General features: G+C 55.5%; 1 protein-coding gene across 1 annotated transcript; it reads right to left on the bottom strand.

Annotated features, from left to right (window-relative positions):
* Positions 1-3,083: 3,083 nt before the first annotated feature.
* LOC119336444 (sorbitol dehydrogenase-like) lies at positions 3,084-15,181 on the bottom strand. The gene is made up of 4 exons (XM_037608462.1): positions 14,891-15,181; positions 4,476-4,543; positions 4,124-4,360; positions 3,084-4,009 (listed from the first exon to the last, which is right to left on the bottom strand). Exons 1-4 carry the CDS (start codon positions 15,009-15,011, stop codon positions 3,338-3,340), a joined length of 1,098 nt encoding a protein of 365 aa, XP_037464359.1. The 5' UTR covers positions 15,012-15,181; the 3' UTR covers positions 3,084-3,337.
* Positions 15,182-18,317: the final 3,136 nt, after the last annotated feature.

Here is an 18,317-nt window from a genome sequence, read left to right as displayed (position 1 = left end):
CGAAAACCATTACAGAGAAGTGGCCTCGTTCACGTCCACGACCCACACGCCATGGACCCCAGAAAAAACCGGGTGGTTACGTGGCGGCCGTGGAGATCCGATGGCGAGGAGCGCGCCACCGAGTAATCGAGCCGAGGCACGAGTCGCAGCCGGCCATGAGCCCCGTGCGGGCCCAGCTGGTGCAACCGAGGATCTAACCGATCCGATGGGGGTTGTGTGTGTCGCGTGCCCCTACTGGCGTGACCGGACCAGCCCACATAGAGTCGAAGACGCCGCCATGCGGGTTCGGCCTCCCTATTGCGCACAGGACCTCGCACGCGAGACCGCCACACAACACCACAAGACTTTGGCCCTATGTGCGTCCGCGGTCCATCCGGCATGTACGTGGGGGGTCGCCCAGGTGCACGCCGTCCGGACATATTAGACGGCAACGAGAGTCTCGAGAGGGCCCGCAGCACGCCACGGCAAGACGGGCGGCGCAGAGGGCGCTCTCACCCTCTCGTCCACGAAGCCTCCATGAGATAGATACTTCAACATTTTTTATATAGGAGTATAATATGGTGTTCTTTGTGCATATGTTTGTGCAATGCGGTAATGTGCTTGATTATACAGAGTGACCGGAAGGGCGAGAGAACGGTTTGTTATCGGCGAATGTGCTCGAAACGGTTCCTGACTGTTGAGCATAAGATTATTAGGAAGTATAGGATAGACTAGGATTTGGTCCTGCATTGTCTTGTACTTCAAGTTGATCTTTGTATTCCTATATATATGCCTACGAGGCTCAAACAATACAACAACTATTCCACCAAATTCCTCTCTTCTTCTAACATGGTATCTATCGCAAGTCGATCCTAAACCCTGGCCGCCACCGATTCCGGACATGCGCGCCACCCCCGGGGCGGGCGGCCTCCTTGACCGCTGCCGGGGGCCGCGCCGCACAAACCTAGGGTTCGTCCACCGGCCGTGTTGGCCGGTTGCCCTAGAGAGTCTTTTTCCCGATCCTTTGATCCGGGTTTTTCTCTTTCTCGCCGGTCGCTTTGATCGGTGTCTATTTTTTGGTTTTCTGGTCTATGTGATCCGGTTTGCGTCGCCCACCGCCGTCGTCAATGCCGTGCGCCTCTACTCCAACACCGGCGCGATTGGCCGGCTTCTTCACCGACCCGGCGGCCTCGTGCGTCGTCCGCGCGTCTGCCCGTCGGTCGTCCTGACTCGGCGGCCTCGCGCGTCGGCCCACCGGTCGCCCCGACCCGGCGGCCTCGCGTCATGCGGCGACCCTCCACCGCCGCCGTTCGCGCGACGGCCCGCCCGTCGATCTACGCCGGCCGTCACCGCCCTGCTCCGACCGGGACACCTGCATCACCCTGACCCGGCGGCCTCGCACCATGCGGCGGCCAATCATAGTCGCCCTGCCGCCCGCCGCCGTCGGCTTCATCTCGGACTCCGCCGCCACCACGCCTTCACCGAGCGGCGTCCCCAACCTCGCGCGCGATCGGCTTCATCACCCGCTCGCCGCCGCGATCCGCCTCATCTACGCCACGCGACCAACCTGGCCCGTTGCTTACGCACGCCTCCGCAGGTCCCGTGAAGATCGTCCCCGAGTTCAGCGCGCCTCTCCACCGATCGAGCATCGGGTTGCCGCTGCGTCGCCCCGTCGGGCCGCAGCGCCGCCGCCCCGTGGTTCTTCTCCCGGCTACACCGACCCGCGTCACCGTTGCGTCGCCTCTTCGGGCCGTAGTGCCGCGGCCCGCGGTCCCCCGCCGCCCCGAGGGCGTCCGCTCTAGGCCGTCCCGTGGCTGCATCGACCCTCGCGCCGCCGCTGCGTCGCCCCGTCGGGCCGTAGCGAGCATGACACGCGGTCCACGCCGCCGTCCCGAGGCCGTCCCCGCGGTTGCACTGACTCGCGAACCGCCGTTGTGTCGCCCCTTTGGGCCGCAACGCCGCGGCCCGCGGTCCCCGCCGCTGCCCAGAGGTCTTCCCGCCGTTGCCCCGACCCGCCTGCCCCCGCTGCGGCGCCCCTTCGGGTCGTAGCGCCGCGGCCCGCGGTCCACTCTATCGTCCCCGCGCGTCGACCTCCCGTGGTATGCGCCGCGCCGTCTCCCTTGGCGCGGGAACGCCACTGTCCGCACAGGTATTCGTCACGTTGTCAGGGTTCTTCGCCTACTTCGAGCACCCGCCGCCGCACTCCTAACCTAGCCGCCGCCGCCGCCGTCAGGCTGCCGCCGCCGCTCTTCTTTGGCCGCCGCCGCCGCTACCTCCGTAGCCGCCGCCGTCGCCCGTCCACCTCCTTCGTCTTCATCCAGCACCGGCCCGTCGTCAGCGTCGCCGTCATCTACCCCGACCACTTCGTCTACTCCGACCACCGTTGGTGACATTGGCCCCGCGCCGATGGACGCCGCAACCGTCGTCGAGTTCTTCTCTGCTGGCCCTCCAACTTCTTCGACATGGCATACAGCTCGTGCAGGTCCTAGTCTCCGCATGCCTGGTGCTGGCAACACCGCAGCGTGCCTTCGTCCACGACGTGTCCCCGGGCCTGGCAAGCCTGGTGCGGTGCTTCGTCAACTTCGTCTTCGTCCGTCTACGCATGCCCGGTGCTGGCAACACCGGTGCGTGCCTTCGTCTACGACGTGTCCCCGGGCTTGGCAAACCCGCCGCGACGCGTCGTCAACATCTCCTCTCCGGCACACCACTACTTCGACACCACTGCGCCCATGCTAACTCGGCGCCCCCTTGCGCCCGCGGCTCCACGGCGACTTCCTCGACACCGGCCACCCTGACTCGACATCGACCACGGCATTTTTCGCACGGCTACCTCGACCACGGCTCCATCACACACGCTCTCAGCTACATCGACAAACGACACAAAGGGCTACCGCCTGCTTGAGCAACCTCGTCGGTTTCCACTCCAGTCACGACTTCCACGATGCGTCGACCGTTACGACTGTGGGGGGTGTCTGTCGGCTTGCCTTCGGATACTTCTCCAGTCTCATTGTCTGCGTCGCTACCGTTGTGACTGCGGGGGGATGTTGAGCATAAGATTATTAGGAAGTATAGGATAGACTAGGATTTGGTCCTGCCTTGTCTTGTACTCCAAATTGATCTTTGTACTTCTATATATATGCCCGCGAGACTCAAGCAATACAACAACTATTCCACCAAATCCCTTTCTCCCTTCTAACTTTGACATCCCAGTTTCACGATAGAAATCAGTCTGCACAGTCATTTTATTTTGTTTCACGACACACAACACACCGCGCGCACGCGGACACGCTGGCATGCACGCACGCAGCTCCAGTCCAAGCATGGCTTGAATCCCTAGCAACAGTAGCAGCCTGGATGTCTAGAGGTTGAACATGACCTTGATGGCGTCGCGGCCGCGCGCGCTGACCTCGAAGGCCTCCTCCACCTCCCCCTGCGAGAAGCCGAACCTGTGCGTGATGAGCGGCTTCACGTCGATCTTGCCGCTCCGCAGGAACTCGAGGCACAGCGGCCACGTGTCCTTGTAGCGGAAGATCCCCACCACGTCCACCTCCCGGATCGCCGCCGACGTCAGCGGCACCGTCATCTCGTTGTGCCCCATCCCCACCAGGCACACCCTCCCGCCCGGCCGCGTCGCCTCCAGCGCGGTCGACATCGTCTTGCTGAACCCGGCGCAGTCCAGGCTCACGTCGATGTCGCCTCCCATCGCCGCCTGGATGCGCTCGATCTCCCCCGCGAGGTCCTCCGTGTTGCCGGAGACCTTCACGGTGGCGTCCGCGCCGAGGGACTTGGCGACGGAGAGGCGGTGGTCGTCGACGTCGGCGATGACGATCCTGGGCGCTCCAAAGGCGCGCGCGGAGAGCATGGTGACCAGGCCGATCGGGCCGGCTCCCATGATGAGCACGCTCTTCTCGGCGCCCACGTCGGCTCGGCGGCAAGCGTGCACCCCCACGCTCAGGGGCTCGCACATGGCGCCTTCCTCCAGGCTCACGTTGTCTGGAAGCTTGAAGCACAGGTCACCTGGATGCACAATCTACCCAAAACCCAACACATTGATCAGGATATTATTTATCTCAGGAACAAATGGTCAAAATCATCAAGCTCAGCTTGCAGATTGCAACTGCGTTTCAGAACAACTGTAACGTACCTGGTCAGCAAGTGATCCGTGGTAAGGTGGGGTGGCGAAGAACTTCATGTCGTCACAGAGGTTGTAGCGGCCGCCCTTGCAGTGCCTGCAGCGCCAGCAGCTGATGCCGGGCTCCAGCGCCACGCGGTCTCCCACGGCGAGGTGCTTCACGCCGTCGCCCACCTCCTCGATGATGCCAGCGCACTCGTGCCCGATCACCATGGGCTCTTTAACCACGAAATGCGCGATGCGCATCTCCTGCAATCCAACAAAGTCACGATTTTTAGCTTGAGAAAAGAAACAGAGTACTCTGAAATATCAAGGTACTTGATAGGAGCTACTAGATCATTGCACGTTTAATGTGAGAAACCACCTTGAGGTAATGCACGTCGCTGCCGCAGATGCCCACCGCCTTCATCCGGACTCGCACATCATAAGGACCTGGAGAGGTAAATCAATTCAGCCTCTTCCATTAACAAGATTTTTCTTTTCAGGACGATTAACAAGATTTTCAGAACACCTGTACCGACGTTTGATTGTGCACAGACAAACATAGAAACCTTCACAAGACACTGGAGTACATGTAACTCAAATTTGCTATGGATTAAATAACCTATATAGAAAATTGTCTGAACGGAAACCCGCCAAAATTGTGACGTGTTGCTTCATCCAATGTATTGGTCACGAATAAACATTGTCATCATATAACTGGTCACTGACTCTATACAATGCACCAATAAAGTAGTTGATACCCGAAGCTGAGGAAGGAAGTCAACTCGGTGATCATTTGCTCACTCAGATGCATCTGGCTGGAGAGAAACCAGAGGGTTCTCATGAGCACTTGGCTTTTAATGCTAAATTTGATAGAATTCGTGATCATTGTCGAGTGGCGAAAGGTGGGCAACGGTGCTGCTACCTCTGCAAGGATCCCGGCCACCCTGCCCTCCTTTGTCCGGATAGACCGGTGGTCTCGGAGCTCATGATGTATGGGCATGGGATCGAGGGGTTGGGTTTCTTCCACCTCGAGGTCCCTGACGCCCCTCCGCCGTCTCCTTCCCTTCAGGCGATTGTCACGGTCGTCGATGGCGTGGCATCCCCGGAGATGATTGAGGCTGAGCTCAACCATCTCTACCGTCACCAGTGGGACTGGGTGGTCACCCCCTCCGCCGGTCACATCTTCTCTGTCGTCTTCCCCGACTCCGTCAGCTACGGCTACGCGAGCGTAGTGGCCAGATCACTCTCGCCCTCAACCAGTTGGTTGTCGAGATCTCCGAGCCGGTTCTCGACGCTCAGGCCGTGGCCGTCCTCGACACCGCCTGGATCCTCATCTCCGGCCTCCCCGATATTGCGCGGTCCGAGCTCGTCATCCGCCAGATGTCCCGTCTCTTAGGCAAGGTGGTGGTGGTTGATGAGCTCTCTATTCGCAAGGAGGAGGTCCGGGTCAAGGTCAAGTGCCTCGACTCCTCCAAGCTTCGCACCTCAGTCCGCGTCTTCTCCAACGACCAGGGCTTCGACCTCAGGTTCGCCCCCGAGCCTCCCAACCACGTTGGGCGCCCCCGCTCCTTCGACGCCGGCACCCCAGGTGGCAACCCGGGGGCCGGTGGGGACTACCACGGCCGTCACCGCTCCCGGTCCCACCGCTCGGATGAGGAGGGAGCGTCCGAGGACTCCCGCTCCCCTTCCCCCTCGCCTCCTCCACCTGCCGCGGGGGGCAAGGGCCGCCAGGCCGCTCCTCTCCCTCCGTTGGGTGGCCCTTCGCTCGCGGCGGCGTCTCCCTCCGAGGGGAGCGACATCTCCAGTGTGGGCATGGTGGTCTGCCCGGCCTCCTCCCCGCGCTTCCCCGCCTCGTTCCCTCCTACGGAGCGGGACTCGGTGGCCCTGCCCCTCGGCGCCCCCCCTGATGCGCCGGCGGCGCCCGCGGAGGGGGAAATGTCGCCTGTGGTGGATCCCCCCTCCCAGGCCGCCGGTCTCCCCGCCGCCTCGTCTCCTCCACGGCTAGGGGATGCCCCGCCCTCGCCTCTGCCGCGGGATGCCCCGGCTCCTGCCCCTGCGACCCTCCTCGCGCCACCTCCTCCGCCGGCTGCGTCGCCACCTCCTACGCCACTCCTCCTCGGCTGTTCTGGGCCTGTTCAGCTGGCCTCTCCCTCGCCGTCTCTGACGGGGGAGGGTGCGGCTCGCGTGCTCACTCCGATGGCGGCCCAGCCCCCTCCCCCCATTCAGCCGCCTACTCCCGTCGCGGTAGGTCGACCTCCTCCCCGGTGGTTGCCTCCCGCCGGAGTGCGCGCCTGGATGCTGCCCACCTTGAGGGCAGCCCGGCTCTGCCCATCCCCGAGCGGGCGGAGCTCCGCGCTGCCGCCCGTAACCTGGAGCCAGGTATGCCCGCCGTTTCCCCCTCTGCTTCGTCTTGTTCCTTCTCTGCGCTTGAGTCCATTCCTTTGGGGAACCTCGCCAAAGTGGCCTCCGACTCCGCGATCATCTTCAGAGGGGAGGCTGGCCCCCCTTTAGTCCAGATCGCGGCCATCAGAGCTCGTGAGATCCTTGATGGGAAGCTCGCGGAGGCACGTGCAGCCCTTCTTTTACCTCCGGCCGCCTCTGCGGTGGGGGTGTCTCCCACCCCGCCTGGTCCGCGGCGGACGGCGCCCCCCCTTCGGCGGCCGGGACGGAGATCCGTGGCCGTACTCGCTCCCGCACTGCGGCTCTTCGCGTGCAAAGCGCTTCTCGTGTTCTGGGGTCAAGCAGCCCCCCGATGGCTCCTTAATGCGAGCCCTCTTTTGGAACATCCGCGGCTTCAGCCATGATGGTCGTCGCCGCCAACTTGTGGAGTACATGCGGGATGAGCACATCGACATCGTTGCCGTTCAAGAGACCATGCGTCGCGACTTCTCGCTCCCTGAGCTCGACCGTTTGAGCTCCCACCTCTTTGTGTGGCACTGGCTCCCTTCTAGTGGGAGCTCAGGCCACTCGGGTGGCATCCTTTTAGGTGTGAAGGATGCCACCTTCAAGGTGGGCAGCATGGATCGGGGGGAATTCTTCGTCAGCATGGAATTATTCGAGAGATCTCTCAACTTCAAGTGGGAGATCATCATTGTCTACGGGCCTACCGACCATAGTCGGTCGGCCGCCTTCCTTGAGGAGCTCCACCGGAAGATCTTGGCTGCCTCCCTCCCCGTGGTAGTGGGTGGCGACTTTAACCTGCTGCGCGTGGCGGAAGACAAGAGCAATGACAATGTCTGCTTTGCCCGGATGCAGTTGTTTAATGACTTCATTGCTGACCTCGCCCTCCGGGAGATTGATAGGATTGGTGCCCGGTTCACTTGGACCAATCGGCAAGCCTCCCCGACCCAGTCCGTCTTGGACAGGGTCTTAGTGTCCCCGGAGTGGGACCTCCGTTGCTCCCTAGCCTCTCTCCGCGCCATCACTAGGATTGGCTCGGATCATGTCCCCCTTCTTCTCTCCTCCGCGGACGAGCGTCCGCCGATCCCCCCTCGTTTCCGCTTTGAGACCTTCTGGCTCTCCCAGTCTGGATTTACCGACGCCGTCTGCGCGCGGTGGATCGAGGCTCGGGCCCACCCCCACCCTCGGCCCTCCTCGGCTATTGACGTGTGGCACTTCTGTGCGAAACGTGGGCATTTTATGAAGGGGTGGGGGGCCAACCTTGGCCGCGACGCCAGGGAGCGTAAGAAGGCGCTGCTTACCGCGATTCAGGCCCTTGACCTTAGGGCCGACGTGGTGGGTCTCTCTCCGGACGAGTGGTTGTCCCGCTATGACCTCGAATACCAACTCTCCGTGATCTACACCAATGAGGAGGCTTATTGGCGCCTTCGGGGCGCGCAGAAATGGGTCCTGAAGGGTGACGCGAATACTGCATACTTCCAGGCTATCGCCAACGGCCGCCGTAGACGCAACACCATCCCCCTTCTCTGGAATGGGGAGACCCTCCTCCAGGACCCCCGCGACATCCGGACCCATGTCGACGGTTTCTATAGGTCCCTTTTCTCTACCGCTCCTCGGAGCGGCATCTCCCTCGCCCCTGATTGTTGGGCCGGCCTCCAACTAGTGTCCGACGCGGAGTACGCGGCCTTGACGGCCCCCTTCTCTGAGCAAGAGGTCTGGGAGGCTATCAAGGGTATGAATGCTTCTTCTGCTCCGGGCCCGGATGGACTCCCAGTCATCTTCTTCCAGACCTTCTGGAACGTGATTAAACCAGAAGTCATGGCCATCTTCAAGGAATTCTTTGTTGGTTCTATTGACCTGGGGCGCCTCAACTACGGGATCATCTCTCTCATCCCCAAGGTCCCTGGGGCGTCCGACATCCGCCAGTTCCGGCCGATCACGGTCATTAATGTGATCTTCCGGATCCTGGCCAAAGGGTACGCCAATAGGGTGACCCTGCTTGCTGACCGGATAACCCACCCTAACCAGTCGGCCTTCATTAAGGGCCGATATATCCTAGATGGAGTCCTGGTCCTTCATGAAGTCCTTCACGAGGTCCGGGTCAAACGCCTTAAGGCGGTCTTTCTGAAGATCGATTTCCACAAAGCCTACGACTCTGTTAGCTGGACCTTCCTCAGGGAAGTCCTTCTTCGGAAGGGCTTTGATGACCGGTGGATCACTAGAGTCATGCAAATGGTCTCTTGCGGTCGCACGGCGGTCAACATCAACGGCGAGATTGGTCCTTTCTTCCCTACCCTTTGTGGGGTGCGCCAAGGCGACCCCTTCTCCCCGTTCCTGTTCAATATGGTAGTCGACGCTCTTGCCTCCATCCTTGATAAGGCAAAAGCCGCTGGCCACATCCGCGGGATTACCCCACACCTTTCTAGGGGCTCGGGGATCTCCATCCTCCAGTATGCTGACGACACGATCATTATGGTCGAAGGCTCGGAGGTGGACATCGCCAACCTCAAGTTCCTCCTTCTCTGCTTCCAACAGATGTCGGGCCTCAAGATCAACTTTGAGAAGAGTGATGTCATGGTTATGGGATATTCCCCCTCTGAGTCTATGGCCATCGCCAACAGACTTAATTGTCGCCTGGGCTCTTTCCCCACCTCCTACCTGGGGACTCCCATTAGCGACTCGCGACTCTCCGTCGCGGACCTGCGGCCCTCCGTGACTAAGCTCCAATCCCGTTGCGAGCCCTGGCAGGGGAGATGGCTATCTAAGGCGGCCCGGACTATTCTCATCAACTCTTCCCTCTCCAGTCTCCTTCTGTTCCTTATGAGTTTCTACAGCCTCCATGAATCTCTCCACAAGGAGATCGCCAAAATTCAGTCCCGCTTCTACTGGGCTGGCGAGCATGATAAGCAGAAGTACCACATGGTCAGCTGGCCTGACATCTGCAAGCCCAAGGAGCAAGGTGGTCTGGGCATCATGTGCTCTAAAAGGATGAATATTGCCCTTCTCTCCCGTTGGCTCTGGCGCATCGCCCAGGGTCAAGGTGGCCTCTGGCTCGACATTATCCGGAATAAATACCTGAGGGGTCAGCCCCTAGCCTTCTGCCAGAAATCGGGCGGCTCTCAGTTCTGGCAGTCTATTGTCCAGCTTCTCCCGGTGCTCCGCATTGGGACCTCCATCTCGGCGGGATCCGGCCTCTCGACGCTTTTCTGGTTTGATCGTTGGGCCGGAGACGCTCCCATTGCAGCCCGCTTCCCCGCCCTCTTCTCTATCTCTGTCGACCCCACGATTTTGGTCAATAGGGCCCTTCTTGACTTAGGGCGCCTTGCTTTCCGTCGGCCTTTTGGGCCGGCGGAATCCGCCGCCTGGCGTGAGTTGCTTGATTGCGTTGCGTTGCATGAGCCGTTGGTGGATGGCAGACCGGACCTTGTGCGGTGGCGTCTGGATCCGTCGGGCTTGTTCTCCACCAAGTCGCTGTACCCGGCCATTGCCCCATCCTCCGCTCCCCTCCCCCTATCGATGGTGTGGTCCGTCCGCGTTCCCCTGAAGATCCGCATATTCATGTGGCAGTGGATTCGCGGCAGGGTCCCGTCTGGAGTGGAGGTCTGCAAGCGCAATGGCCCGGGCACCGGTATCTTCCCGCTCTGTGGAGTCCCTGAAGACTCGAACCACATCTTCTTCTCCTGCGTCTCCGCCCAGTTCCTCTGGAGCTGCTTTCGCGAGGTGGTCGGTGGTAGTTGGTGCCACACCAATTTCCCGGACCTTTTTGTTGAACTCCAGTTGTCCCCCGCGTCCTACTCCCCTTCGTCGCGCTACTAACGCTCTCTACAAATTCTCGGGTTTCTTGCAGCTTTGGCGGCCGCTTAGCCGCCCCCCGGACCGTGACGCCATCTCCGTCTTCATCGCCGACATCCGTTCGATGGCCGTCCGCCTGTCGCCGCCGCCCCCGCCGCCTCCGCCGGATCCTGACTAGACGCCTTGTGTTTGGTGTGTGGGTGTTGTTTTTGTTTTCCTTTTGGGCTTGTTGAGCTGTGCCCTCAGCAGAACCTATGTACTTTGTCGTGAGTCTTGGGTGGGTGTGTGTGGACTTGCTTCGGTTTGTATGCTCTGTGGCGGTTTGCTTTATTTATAAAGCGGGGCGAAAGCCTTTTTCGGTAACGGTAGTCTAAAGAGAATAGCCCCGTAGCTTGCCGCGGTAGACCGCTCGGGCCGCCACCCCCCTCGGTGCCTTCAGAATAAATTCATGTAAACTGACATTGTTTTCTACCTTAATATAGGGATAAGTATATAGACACACAGATCTTTTGTGCGTTCTCGGAAAAAAAGTAGCCGATACCAAGTGTATGTTGCCTAAGGGCATCTTTAATCCATTCCCAAAAATTAATCCACAAAGTCCAGCACACACGAGTTAACTCTTGAAATTTTTTGACCAGTCAATGCAAGATGCTTAAGGACTTGCTTACTAAAACAAACAATATTTTATGAAGCATCAATGCTTATATCTATAACAGAGGTGGCTAGTTAAGCATGAGCCCTCTATAAATAAGTATCGGTCCATAAACAAAAGTCAGTTTATTTTTCTAAACACCTTGCATTGAACATGAATTAAAGATGGTGCAATATAATCCATGCGCTAATGTAGTCTAATAACTTCCTACCACTCACTCGAAAATGGAATCCACAACATCTTCCCGCCACCTCCCAGCCTTCATATTTAGAGTCTCAGGGCTGCCTTTTAAAGCTCACTCCATATGATAGTTGTGTGTGGGAGTGCACTCCATATGAAGGCCTCCTTTGGTTCATAGGATAGGAATAGTATAGGAATAGGAAAATCATAGGAAGTGAGATAACATGCATCTCAAATCCTATAGATAAAAAGATGTCGTTTGATGCATAGAATCGGAATTTTTCCATTCAGTCTAGGCCAATGTTTTTTTCCTTTGAAATGTGAAGGGTTGATTCCTATCCTACATAGAAATAGGAACCCATTCCTACAAACCAAAGGGCTCCAAAGGAATTTTTCCTATAAAGCTCTTATCCTTTGCAATTCCTACAATATTCCTATGAACCAAAGGAGGCTGAAAGTTGTGTGTGGGTGAAGGAAACTTCATCTGGTCCCCACCTCACGTGAAGTCATTACTTTAACTAGATTGTTGATGGCGCGCGTTGCCGTGCCAGTCTAATTTGGCTCTAATTTTTTTAGGGATATGAAGTAATTTGTTTTTAATTATTCGCAATGCTTTTGAAGTAGTATTGTGGTTTCTTGTATTTCATGTTTACCTCCTTCGTTTTACAAAATCATAATGTGTAATTAAGGAGAATTCGGTTGGATTGCAAAAAACAGTATTTTAATATACTTTTGTTAGATTTGACGGATTTGTAGTTGATTCAAGTATGTGTCTCAATTGTATGAGTTTAGGATGGTTGGTAGATACATGTTGTGATTGATCGTGAGCTCTCTTCGCTCCTAGAAAAATCGCTCTTGCAAAGGCTCCCATCATGACATCTCTATTAGGGAAAAAAACATGTAGAAGTTCAAAGGCCGAGCCCAGCCCAAACATCTGCATATCATTTTAATTACAATTTTTTACCCTTTGCATAAGTAATGTACAAAAATAACAGTATATTGTATACTGCAGAACATATACTTTGTACAATGTGTAGTTATCATCAACAATTTGTTGGATTGACAAGACTCTCGACGCAAATAGTTCAGGTTTTTGCCTCCCGCCGCCGCCGCCTCCTCCTTCCTCCACAAAAAAGTTAGGGTTTTTGCCTCCTGCCGTCGCCGCCGCAGGTCCGCCTCCTCTCCGGTGGCCCTAGGGCCATGGAGGCGCGGTGGATCTCGGCAAGGGCCGGCGGGAGGGCTCCGTTTTTAGTCGTTTCTTTCAGTTTTGCTAGGGTTTGTGTCCTGCTCAGGAAGACGAGACGGCGGCGGCTCCCTGAAGATGGAATAAAGGTCTCCCCGTCTAGTCCCCGTTCCGGCGGCGCGTCTAGCACCGTTGGTGGGCGTGTGGAGGTGTGTCTCTGGCAGATCTATCTTTGGTGGATTTGCTCGGATCTCGTCGTTGTTCGTCTACGTTCGCGTGTCTTCGTATTGGATCTTTCTGATCTACGTTATTCTTCATCTGCTGCGGTTGCTGTTCTGGTGCGTTGGACCTACGGGGCCTTAGCACGACGACTTCCCGACTGTCTACTACAACAAGTTGTGCCCGACTCCGGCGATGGAGGGGCGATGACGGCGGCGCGCCTTCGGCTTGCTTCAGTGCTGGTAGTCGTCGCTAGGTGGTCTATGGATCTGGATGGGATCTGAAGGTGTGGACGGTGGAGGGAGATGAGAAATTAGGTTAGGTATAAAGGGTCCTGCGCGTTGGGAGAGTTTTTATATAGCACACTGCAAGCGATCGACTTTGACGGTTCATTGGATAGGTGGGCTGGCGGCTGGCAGAGCAGGCCCAGTTTACCACAATGCTTCGTTTCGGCCATAAGAGTAGCAGCCCATTAGGACAACTGGGCCACTATTCAACATATGCAGGAGAGAGGCCAATAGACATCAGATCGAACGGCTAGAAACGGTTAGATCATGAAAACGGACGGCCAGAAATGTAATGTGCTGAGAGGGCTCACTTTAGGTGCGGTTATACTGTCTTTAATTGGGAAATAAGATGCCTCATTGATAAATGGGTTCCATGATATGGAGATAGCTAAATATGGCAACTCTAACTTTGTGCTTTGCCTCGGTGGTCTCCATAATGCATATGGAGCGCGCTCCATATGGATATAAACGCTGCGTTATGGTGACTCTACTAGAGTTGCTTTTAGAAGAGTAGCCATATGGAATATGGAAGCCGCGGCGCCTGTGCACAAACACAGAGTCGTCAAAAAGGTAGCTACATGTTTTTCTTACATGTGTGTCCTAATTGTTGTGGACTACAAAGGTTCTTCTCCAAAATTTCAAAATTCAGAAGATTCAGGCTTCAGTTCAGTTTCAGTCCCCACCTCAACGATGCGAGTTTTTAGATACACGATTAAACATCGATTTCAACTAGTATTTACACATGGATTTACAAAATGGATTTTGAGAAGGATTACAATGATTCTCTGTTGAACTATGGGTTCTTTTCCCTCTTCAAAGTGACATCGTAGGCAGGGGAAACTTCGGTCACCGCAACTTTCTGTGGCCACGCGGTTGACGAACCCTGTCATCCTAGATGAGGGATAAGGCCACAGTCTTGAAGGTCGCGTGAGCGCCGCGGCCATTTCTGTGGGGGCAACCACTGAAATGAGGTGAAGTACACGTGGCGTGGGGAGGTCAAGGACCGCGTCGTCCGCGACCCACTCTGAGTACTCCCATGCCCTCTCCAGAACTCTCTCTCAACACGGTACTCTTTGGTCTTGCCGAGGGCGCGGCTGTGCCGACATGGTAATTGGGGAAGAGAGGGTGGCAGTCCCCGAAGGGGGCCGATGGGGGGTGAGTGCGCCGCAACGGGGGTGGGGAAGAGTGTGAATGTGGTGGCTCCAATGAAGGAGGGCAATGGGGGTTATATACTCGCGAATGGGGCGCACTCCGATGGTAAATATGATGGGATTTGCTCCGTTCAGGTGGAAAGTGGGTGCAGCATTGGCAGTCTCAGAAACGACAGATGACGTCTATGCCATTGACCGGGCTGCACGCGGGAGGAAGTGGACGGACTGAAACTTTCCTCCCGTGCGAGTGGTTGCGGATGGAGGCTGCTCCATATCAACACCCTCAGCCTCCAAATATGAAGGTTCACAGGCTGGATATTGAGCACGCTCCATAAATTATGCAGGTCGAGGGATGGACGACGACGTCTTATTGACGGTTATTGTACTATCGAGCCGATATGGCGACTCTGGTAGTTTTGGTCTTAGGCAGGCGTGTTTTTCTTTGAAACTGCTTCCTAGTAGGAGTTAGAATTTTTTTTGGTGTTGATTAGAGATGCTCGAAGGGCCTCTCTGCCTGTAAACAAAAAAAGAAAAAAAAAGTAAAGGGCTGTGGTTTTCTTTACAACCAAGGTCTGTGATCCGGGGATATCTGAATTTCACATACCATTCCTGTTCGGGAAGAGTGACAGTTACAGTCTGCAAACTGACTCAAATAAAAAATTGTGTTAAATCTGAGCTCTCCTCCTATATTACCTCCATGTCTGACATTCGCAAACCCGATAAGTAAGATAAGGTAAAAAAAAGTCTAACTTGTCAGTGCCACCTGGATTTCAGGACCGACTGTCTAAAAACAGATATTTCTGGACTAGATCAATCGGCAGAAAACCGATGGAGTTCACGAGCCAGCAATGGATTTCAAAATCATAGAACGGCGAGTCGATCTGTATAGCGAAAATCAGCGACGGAAAGGTCGGGAAGAAAAAAAAATACCGAGGGGCGGAAGCTTGAAGGGCATGATCTTGAGGGTGTTCTTGGCCACTAGCCACGCCGCCATGTTCTCCCCCTCGCCGGCCACTGCCGCCGCCGCCTCGCCTTTCCCTCCCTTCCCCATCTCCTGATCTCCCTCTTCTTTCCCTCCCACTCAGTCACAGGCTCACACTATACTGAAGAGCAGGTGAGTGATGCGACGGCTATATAACGAGGGGTGACTCCTCCGATGCAGCCATGCTGCGGTGGTGCGAGTGCGATGCTTATCGCTTTATTATCTCTTGCAAGTTGTGGACGTCGGCGAAGGCAATTATTTTTCCTTTGGATCAGCTCGCCCCCGGCCTTGTCGGGGCTGCGCCGAGCCTTCCGTCGTGTCCGCCGACTGTGACTGTGCGGGTGAACCTTGCCGCTTCGCGGTTCGACTCCATCAGCCCGTCGTGTTCCCGCAATCAGGCAAAGAGGACGGCAGGATTATTATATCGGACGATGTGTGTGATCATCATTTTTCCTTTGTTTTTAACAATTTCCTCTTCTTTCCGAATCACAAGCGTGTGATCATTAGAGCGATGCGCGTCACAGTGGGTGCTGGATAGCCAGTGTGCGTGTCATGTCGGCCTCGATCATATCCGGGCACGGCTTCTGTTTGGGCCACAGTTTCTTCTAGATTTTTTTTTTTGCGGGGGCAGTTTCTTCTAGATGGGACCACACTTTTTTATAGGAGCCGCCCAGAAATCTTATGCGAGATAGGAGCAGCCGGGTGACGAGAGGCAGGCCCGAGCTTTTCACTCGACACCATGTCATTGTCTCCAAACTAAGGCAAACTCCAACGCATGATCTCAAATGAACGTTCATTTCGTCCGCTTTTCGTTTGTTTGGGGTGATTATAGGATCGTATCTGCTCGGATTTTTGGATGCGCCGGTCGTGCGTTTGATGTGCGGCCGTATTTCGGTCGCATCTCGTCCGTTGTGCATACAAAATATTAAAAGAACAATTGATGCAGCTAAATGGGCATAGTTCATGCCAGGGTGCCACGTCAGCATATTATGGACTCGTATGTTAGAAATGTTGACTGGTCAAACATGATGGGTTGGTAGTTACTGACGGATATATTGTCATCGAAAACTACGACGAGGGGCAGATCGTATACGGTGATAGTCTAGTGACATTTTTTCACCATTGCAAAAGATAGCTTCGGGAACGAATTTGTGTTCGTCACATAAGGCAAAGTCTTGCCTGGCGGAGGAAGTGGTACCGTCAAGATTTTATTTTTTGTGACGGCAGTTCGGTGACGGTGGGGTGCCGGAAAATGTCACCAGGTATTTCTCGTGACAAAAAACGGTTTTACGTGACACAAGTGAAACGTCGCAGAATGGTCGAGATTTTGTAGTGTGTATTGCTCTCAGGCAGTGTTAGATGCAGGCGGTTGTATCTGTTGCTTCTCTTCTTGGCTGCAATTGGTCTTTGCAGCAATGGTTACAATTGGTCTCTTCAAACAGTTCACTTGACTGAGTAGTTCACTTAACTTCCGAGTTGTAGTTAGTCAATTGGTCTATTTAAAGAGTTCACTTGACTTTCATCTTATGTGTCACGTAGTTCGTTCAACTTCCGGGCTGCAGTTGGTCTCTCTGTCAATTGGCCTGTCGTTATACTCATGCAACTTGCGGTTGGTAAGTATACAAGGAAATTACAAATTCGCAGTTCTATCCTCGGGTTTTGGGAAGGAGGGCATTAAGCCACACATGTGTTCATAATCGAGGATGCGTGAATCAATCATCCGTGCCATGTCGAACATAACCACTTTCAAGTTGTTCTTGAGATGAATCCTTCAAATGGTGCACATAAATTTTTGGTTTCAATGACTTGTAAACCACACAAGAAACATCTTTGAAATAGTTCACTTGACTTCCTTTTTATGCTTCAAATAGTTCACTTAACTTCTGGGCTGCAAGCCAATTGGCACAACGACTCATCTAGTTAACATGAGAGATGATCAAAATTGCAAAGACCGTATATACTATGTTTGTCTCCCTAATGTAATCTTACCTACTGACATTTGAAAGCCGAAAGTACAAGCCTTGGTCTATTAAAAATTCACAAAGTAAATATATTAGGGTATCTCCAACGTGGACCCTCAAACCTCTTGCATATGTCCGGACTCAGCGGTTCGGACCCCGCAAGCCATCTAACGGAGTCTCCATTCGTTTGTGGACCCGTCGGATTTCCATTTTCCCGCAAACCAAAACCAATGCAGGGGCTTTGCAGGAGTCCGAACACCAGCCACGTAGGACTCCGACACCCCTGGCCCACCCAAAACTCAGGCGGATCCCGTGCATTTGGCGTTAGGTGATGAAGCCATGTACCTAGGGTAGGGTCACAGACCTGACCAAAGTACCCTACCCAAGGACATCTCTAGAAGAAACTACCTTTCAGTCGACCTGGAAGGATTCCACTCGATGGACTCGAAGACAGTTGACCATGAAGACTCACTCGACCACCAGAAGATCTAGGGTCACTCTACATCCAAACGGTCTGTTATTAAGTAGTCTTTATGGCCATGATATCACTTTATGTAAGGCGTTACCAGTAACGCCTGGCCTTTATGTACATTGAACTCTCTGCTACGTGGGTTGGCTGGGGTCCTGGCACACTCTGTATAAGCCACCCCCTCCACAGGCAGAAGGGTTCACACCCCTGTAACTCCCACACACATAATCCAGTCGACCGCCTCCGGGCAATGAGACGTAGGGTTGTTACTTCCTCCGAGAAGGGCCTGAACTCATAAAACTCTTGTGTGCACAACTACTCCATAGCTAGGATCTTGCCTCTCCTTAGTACCCCCCCTATACTACTATCAGACTTAGAACCACGACAGTTGGCGCCCATCGTGGGGCAGGTGTCTTAGCGACTTGTTGGAGAAGTTGCAGTTTTTCCGATTCCCTTCATCATGGTTTCAGGCGGAGTTTTGCCCGAGGGCCGCGAGATCCGTCTCGGCGCGCTTACGTTCGTCGCCGACGACTCTGCCTGGCTGCAGGAGGCTCCGCTCGACATCGACGCGCTCCCAGTCCGCGGAGCTACGAACTTTCGAGCGTGCGTCTGCGGTGTCCTCCTGCGGCAACCGTCGACCTAGTATCGGCCTGTTTTTGTGTCATCCTCCCTCCCAGCTTCCCGCCGGCGCAAGCGCTCCGGTCGGTCGAGGCTTCAGCGGTGGGTGAGGCACGCGGTGGCTCGCCAGTCGACCACCGCCCAAGTCGTGGCAATCGAACCCGACGAATCTCTCTACGGCCTGTTCGATCTGTCGACTGGCTCCGTAGAGACTGCATCCAAGTGCGACAGCAGTGATCCAGCGGTAGAGGTCCTGATGGTCAATGGACCACACGGTCCCCCGGCTTTCAAGGTGTCGAGGCAGGTGACGGCGGAGGCGATCCGTCG

This window comes from Triticum dicoccoides, chromosome 7B, assembly GCF_002162155.2.
Source record: "Triticum dicoccoides isolate Atlit2015 ecotype Zavitan chromosome 7B, WEW_v2.0, whole genome shotgun sequence".
Taxonomy (NCBI): Eukaryota; Viridiplantae; Streptophyta; class Magnoliopsida; order Poales; family Poaceae; genus Triticum; species Triticum dicoccoides.
Note: the sequence above shows the minus strand (reverse complement) of the source record. Positions and strands in the feature narration are given on the sequence as shown.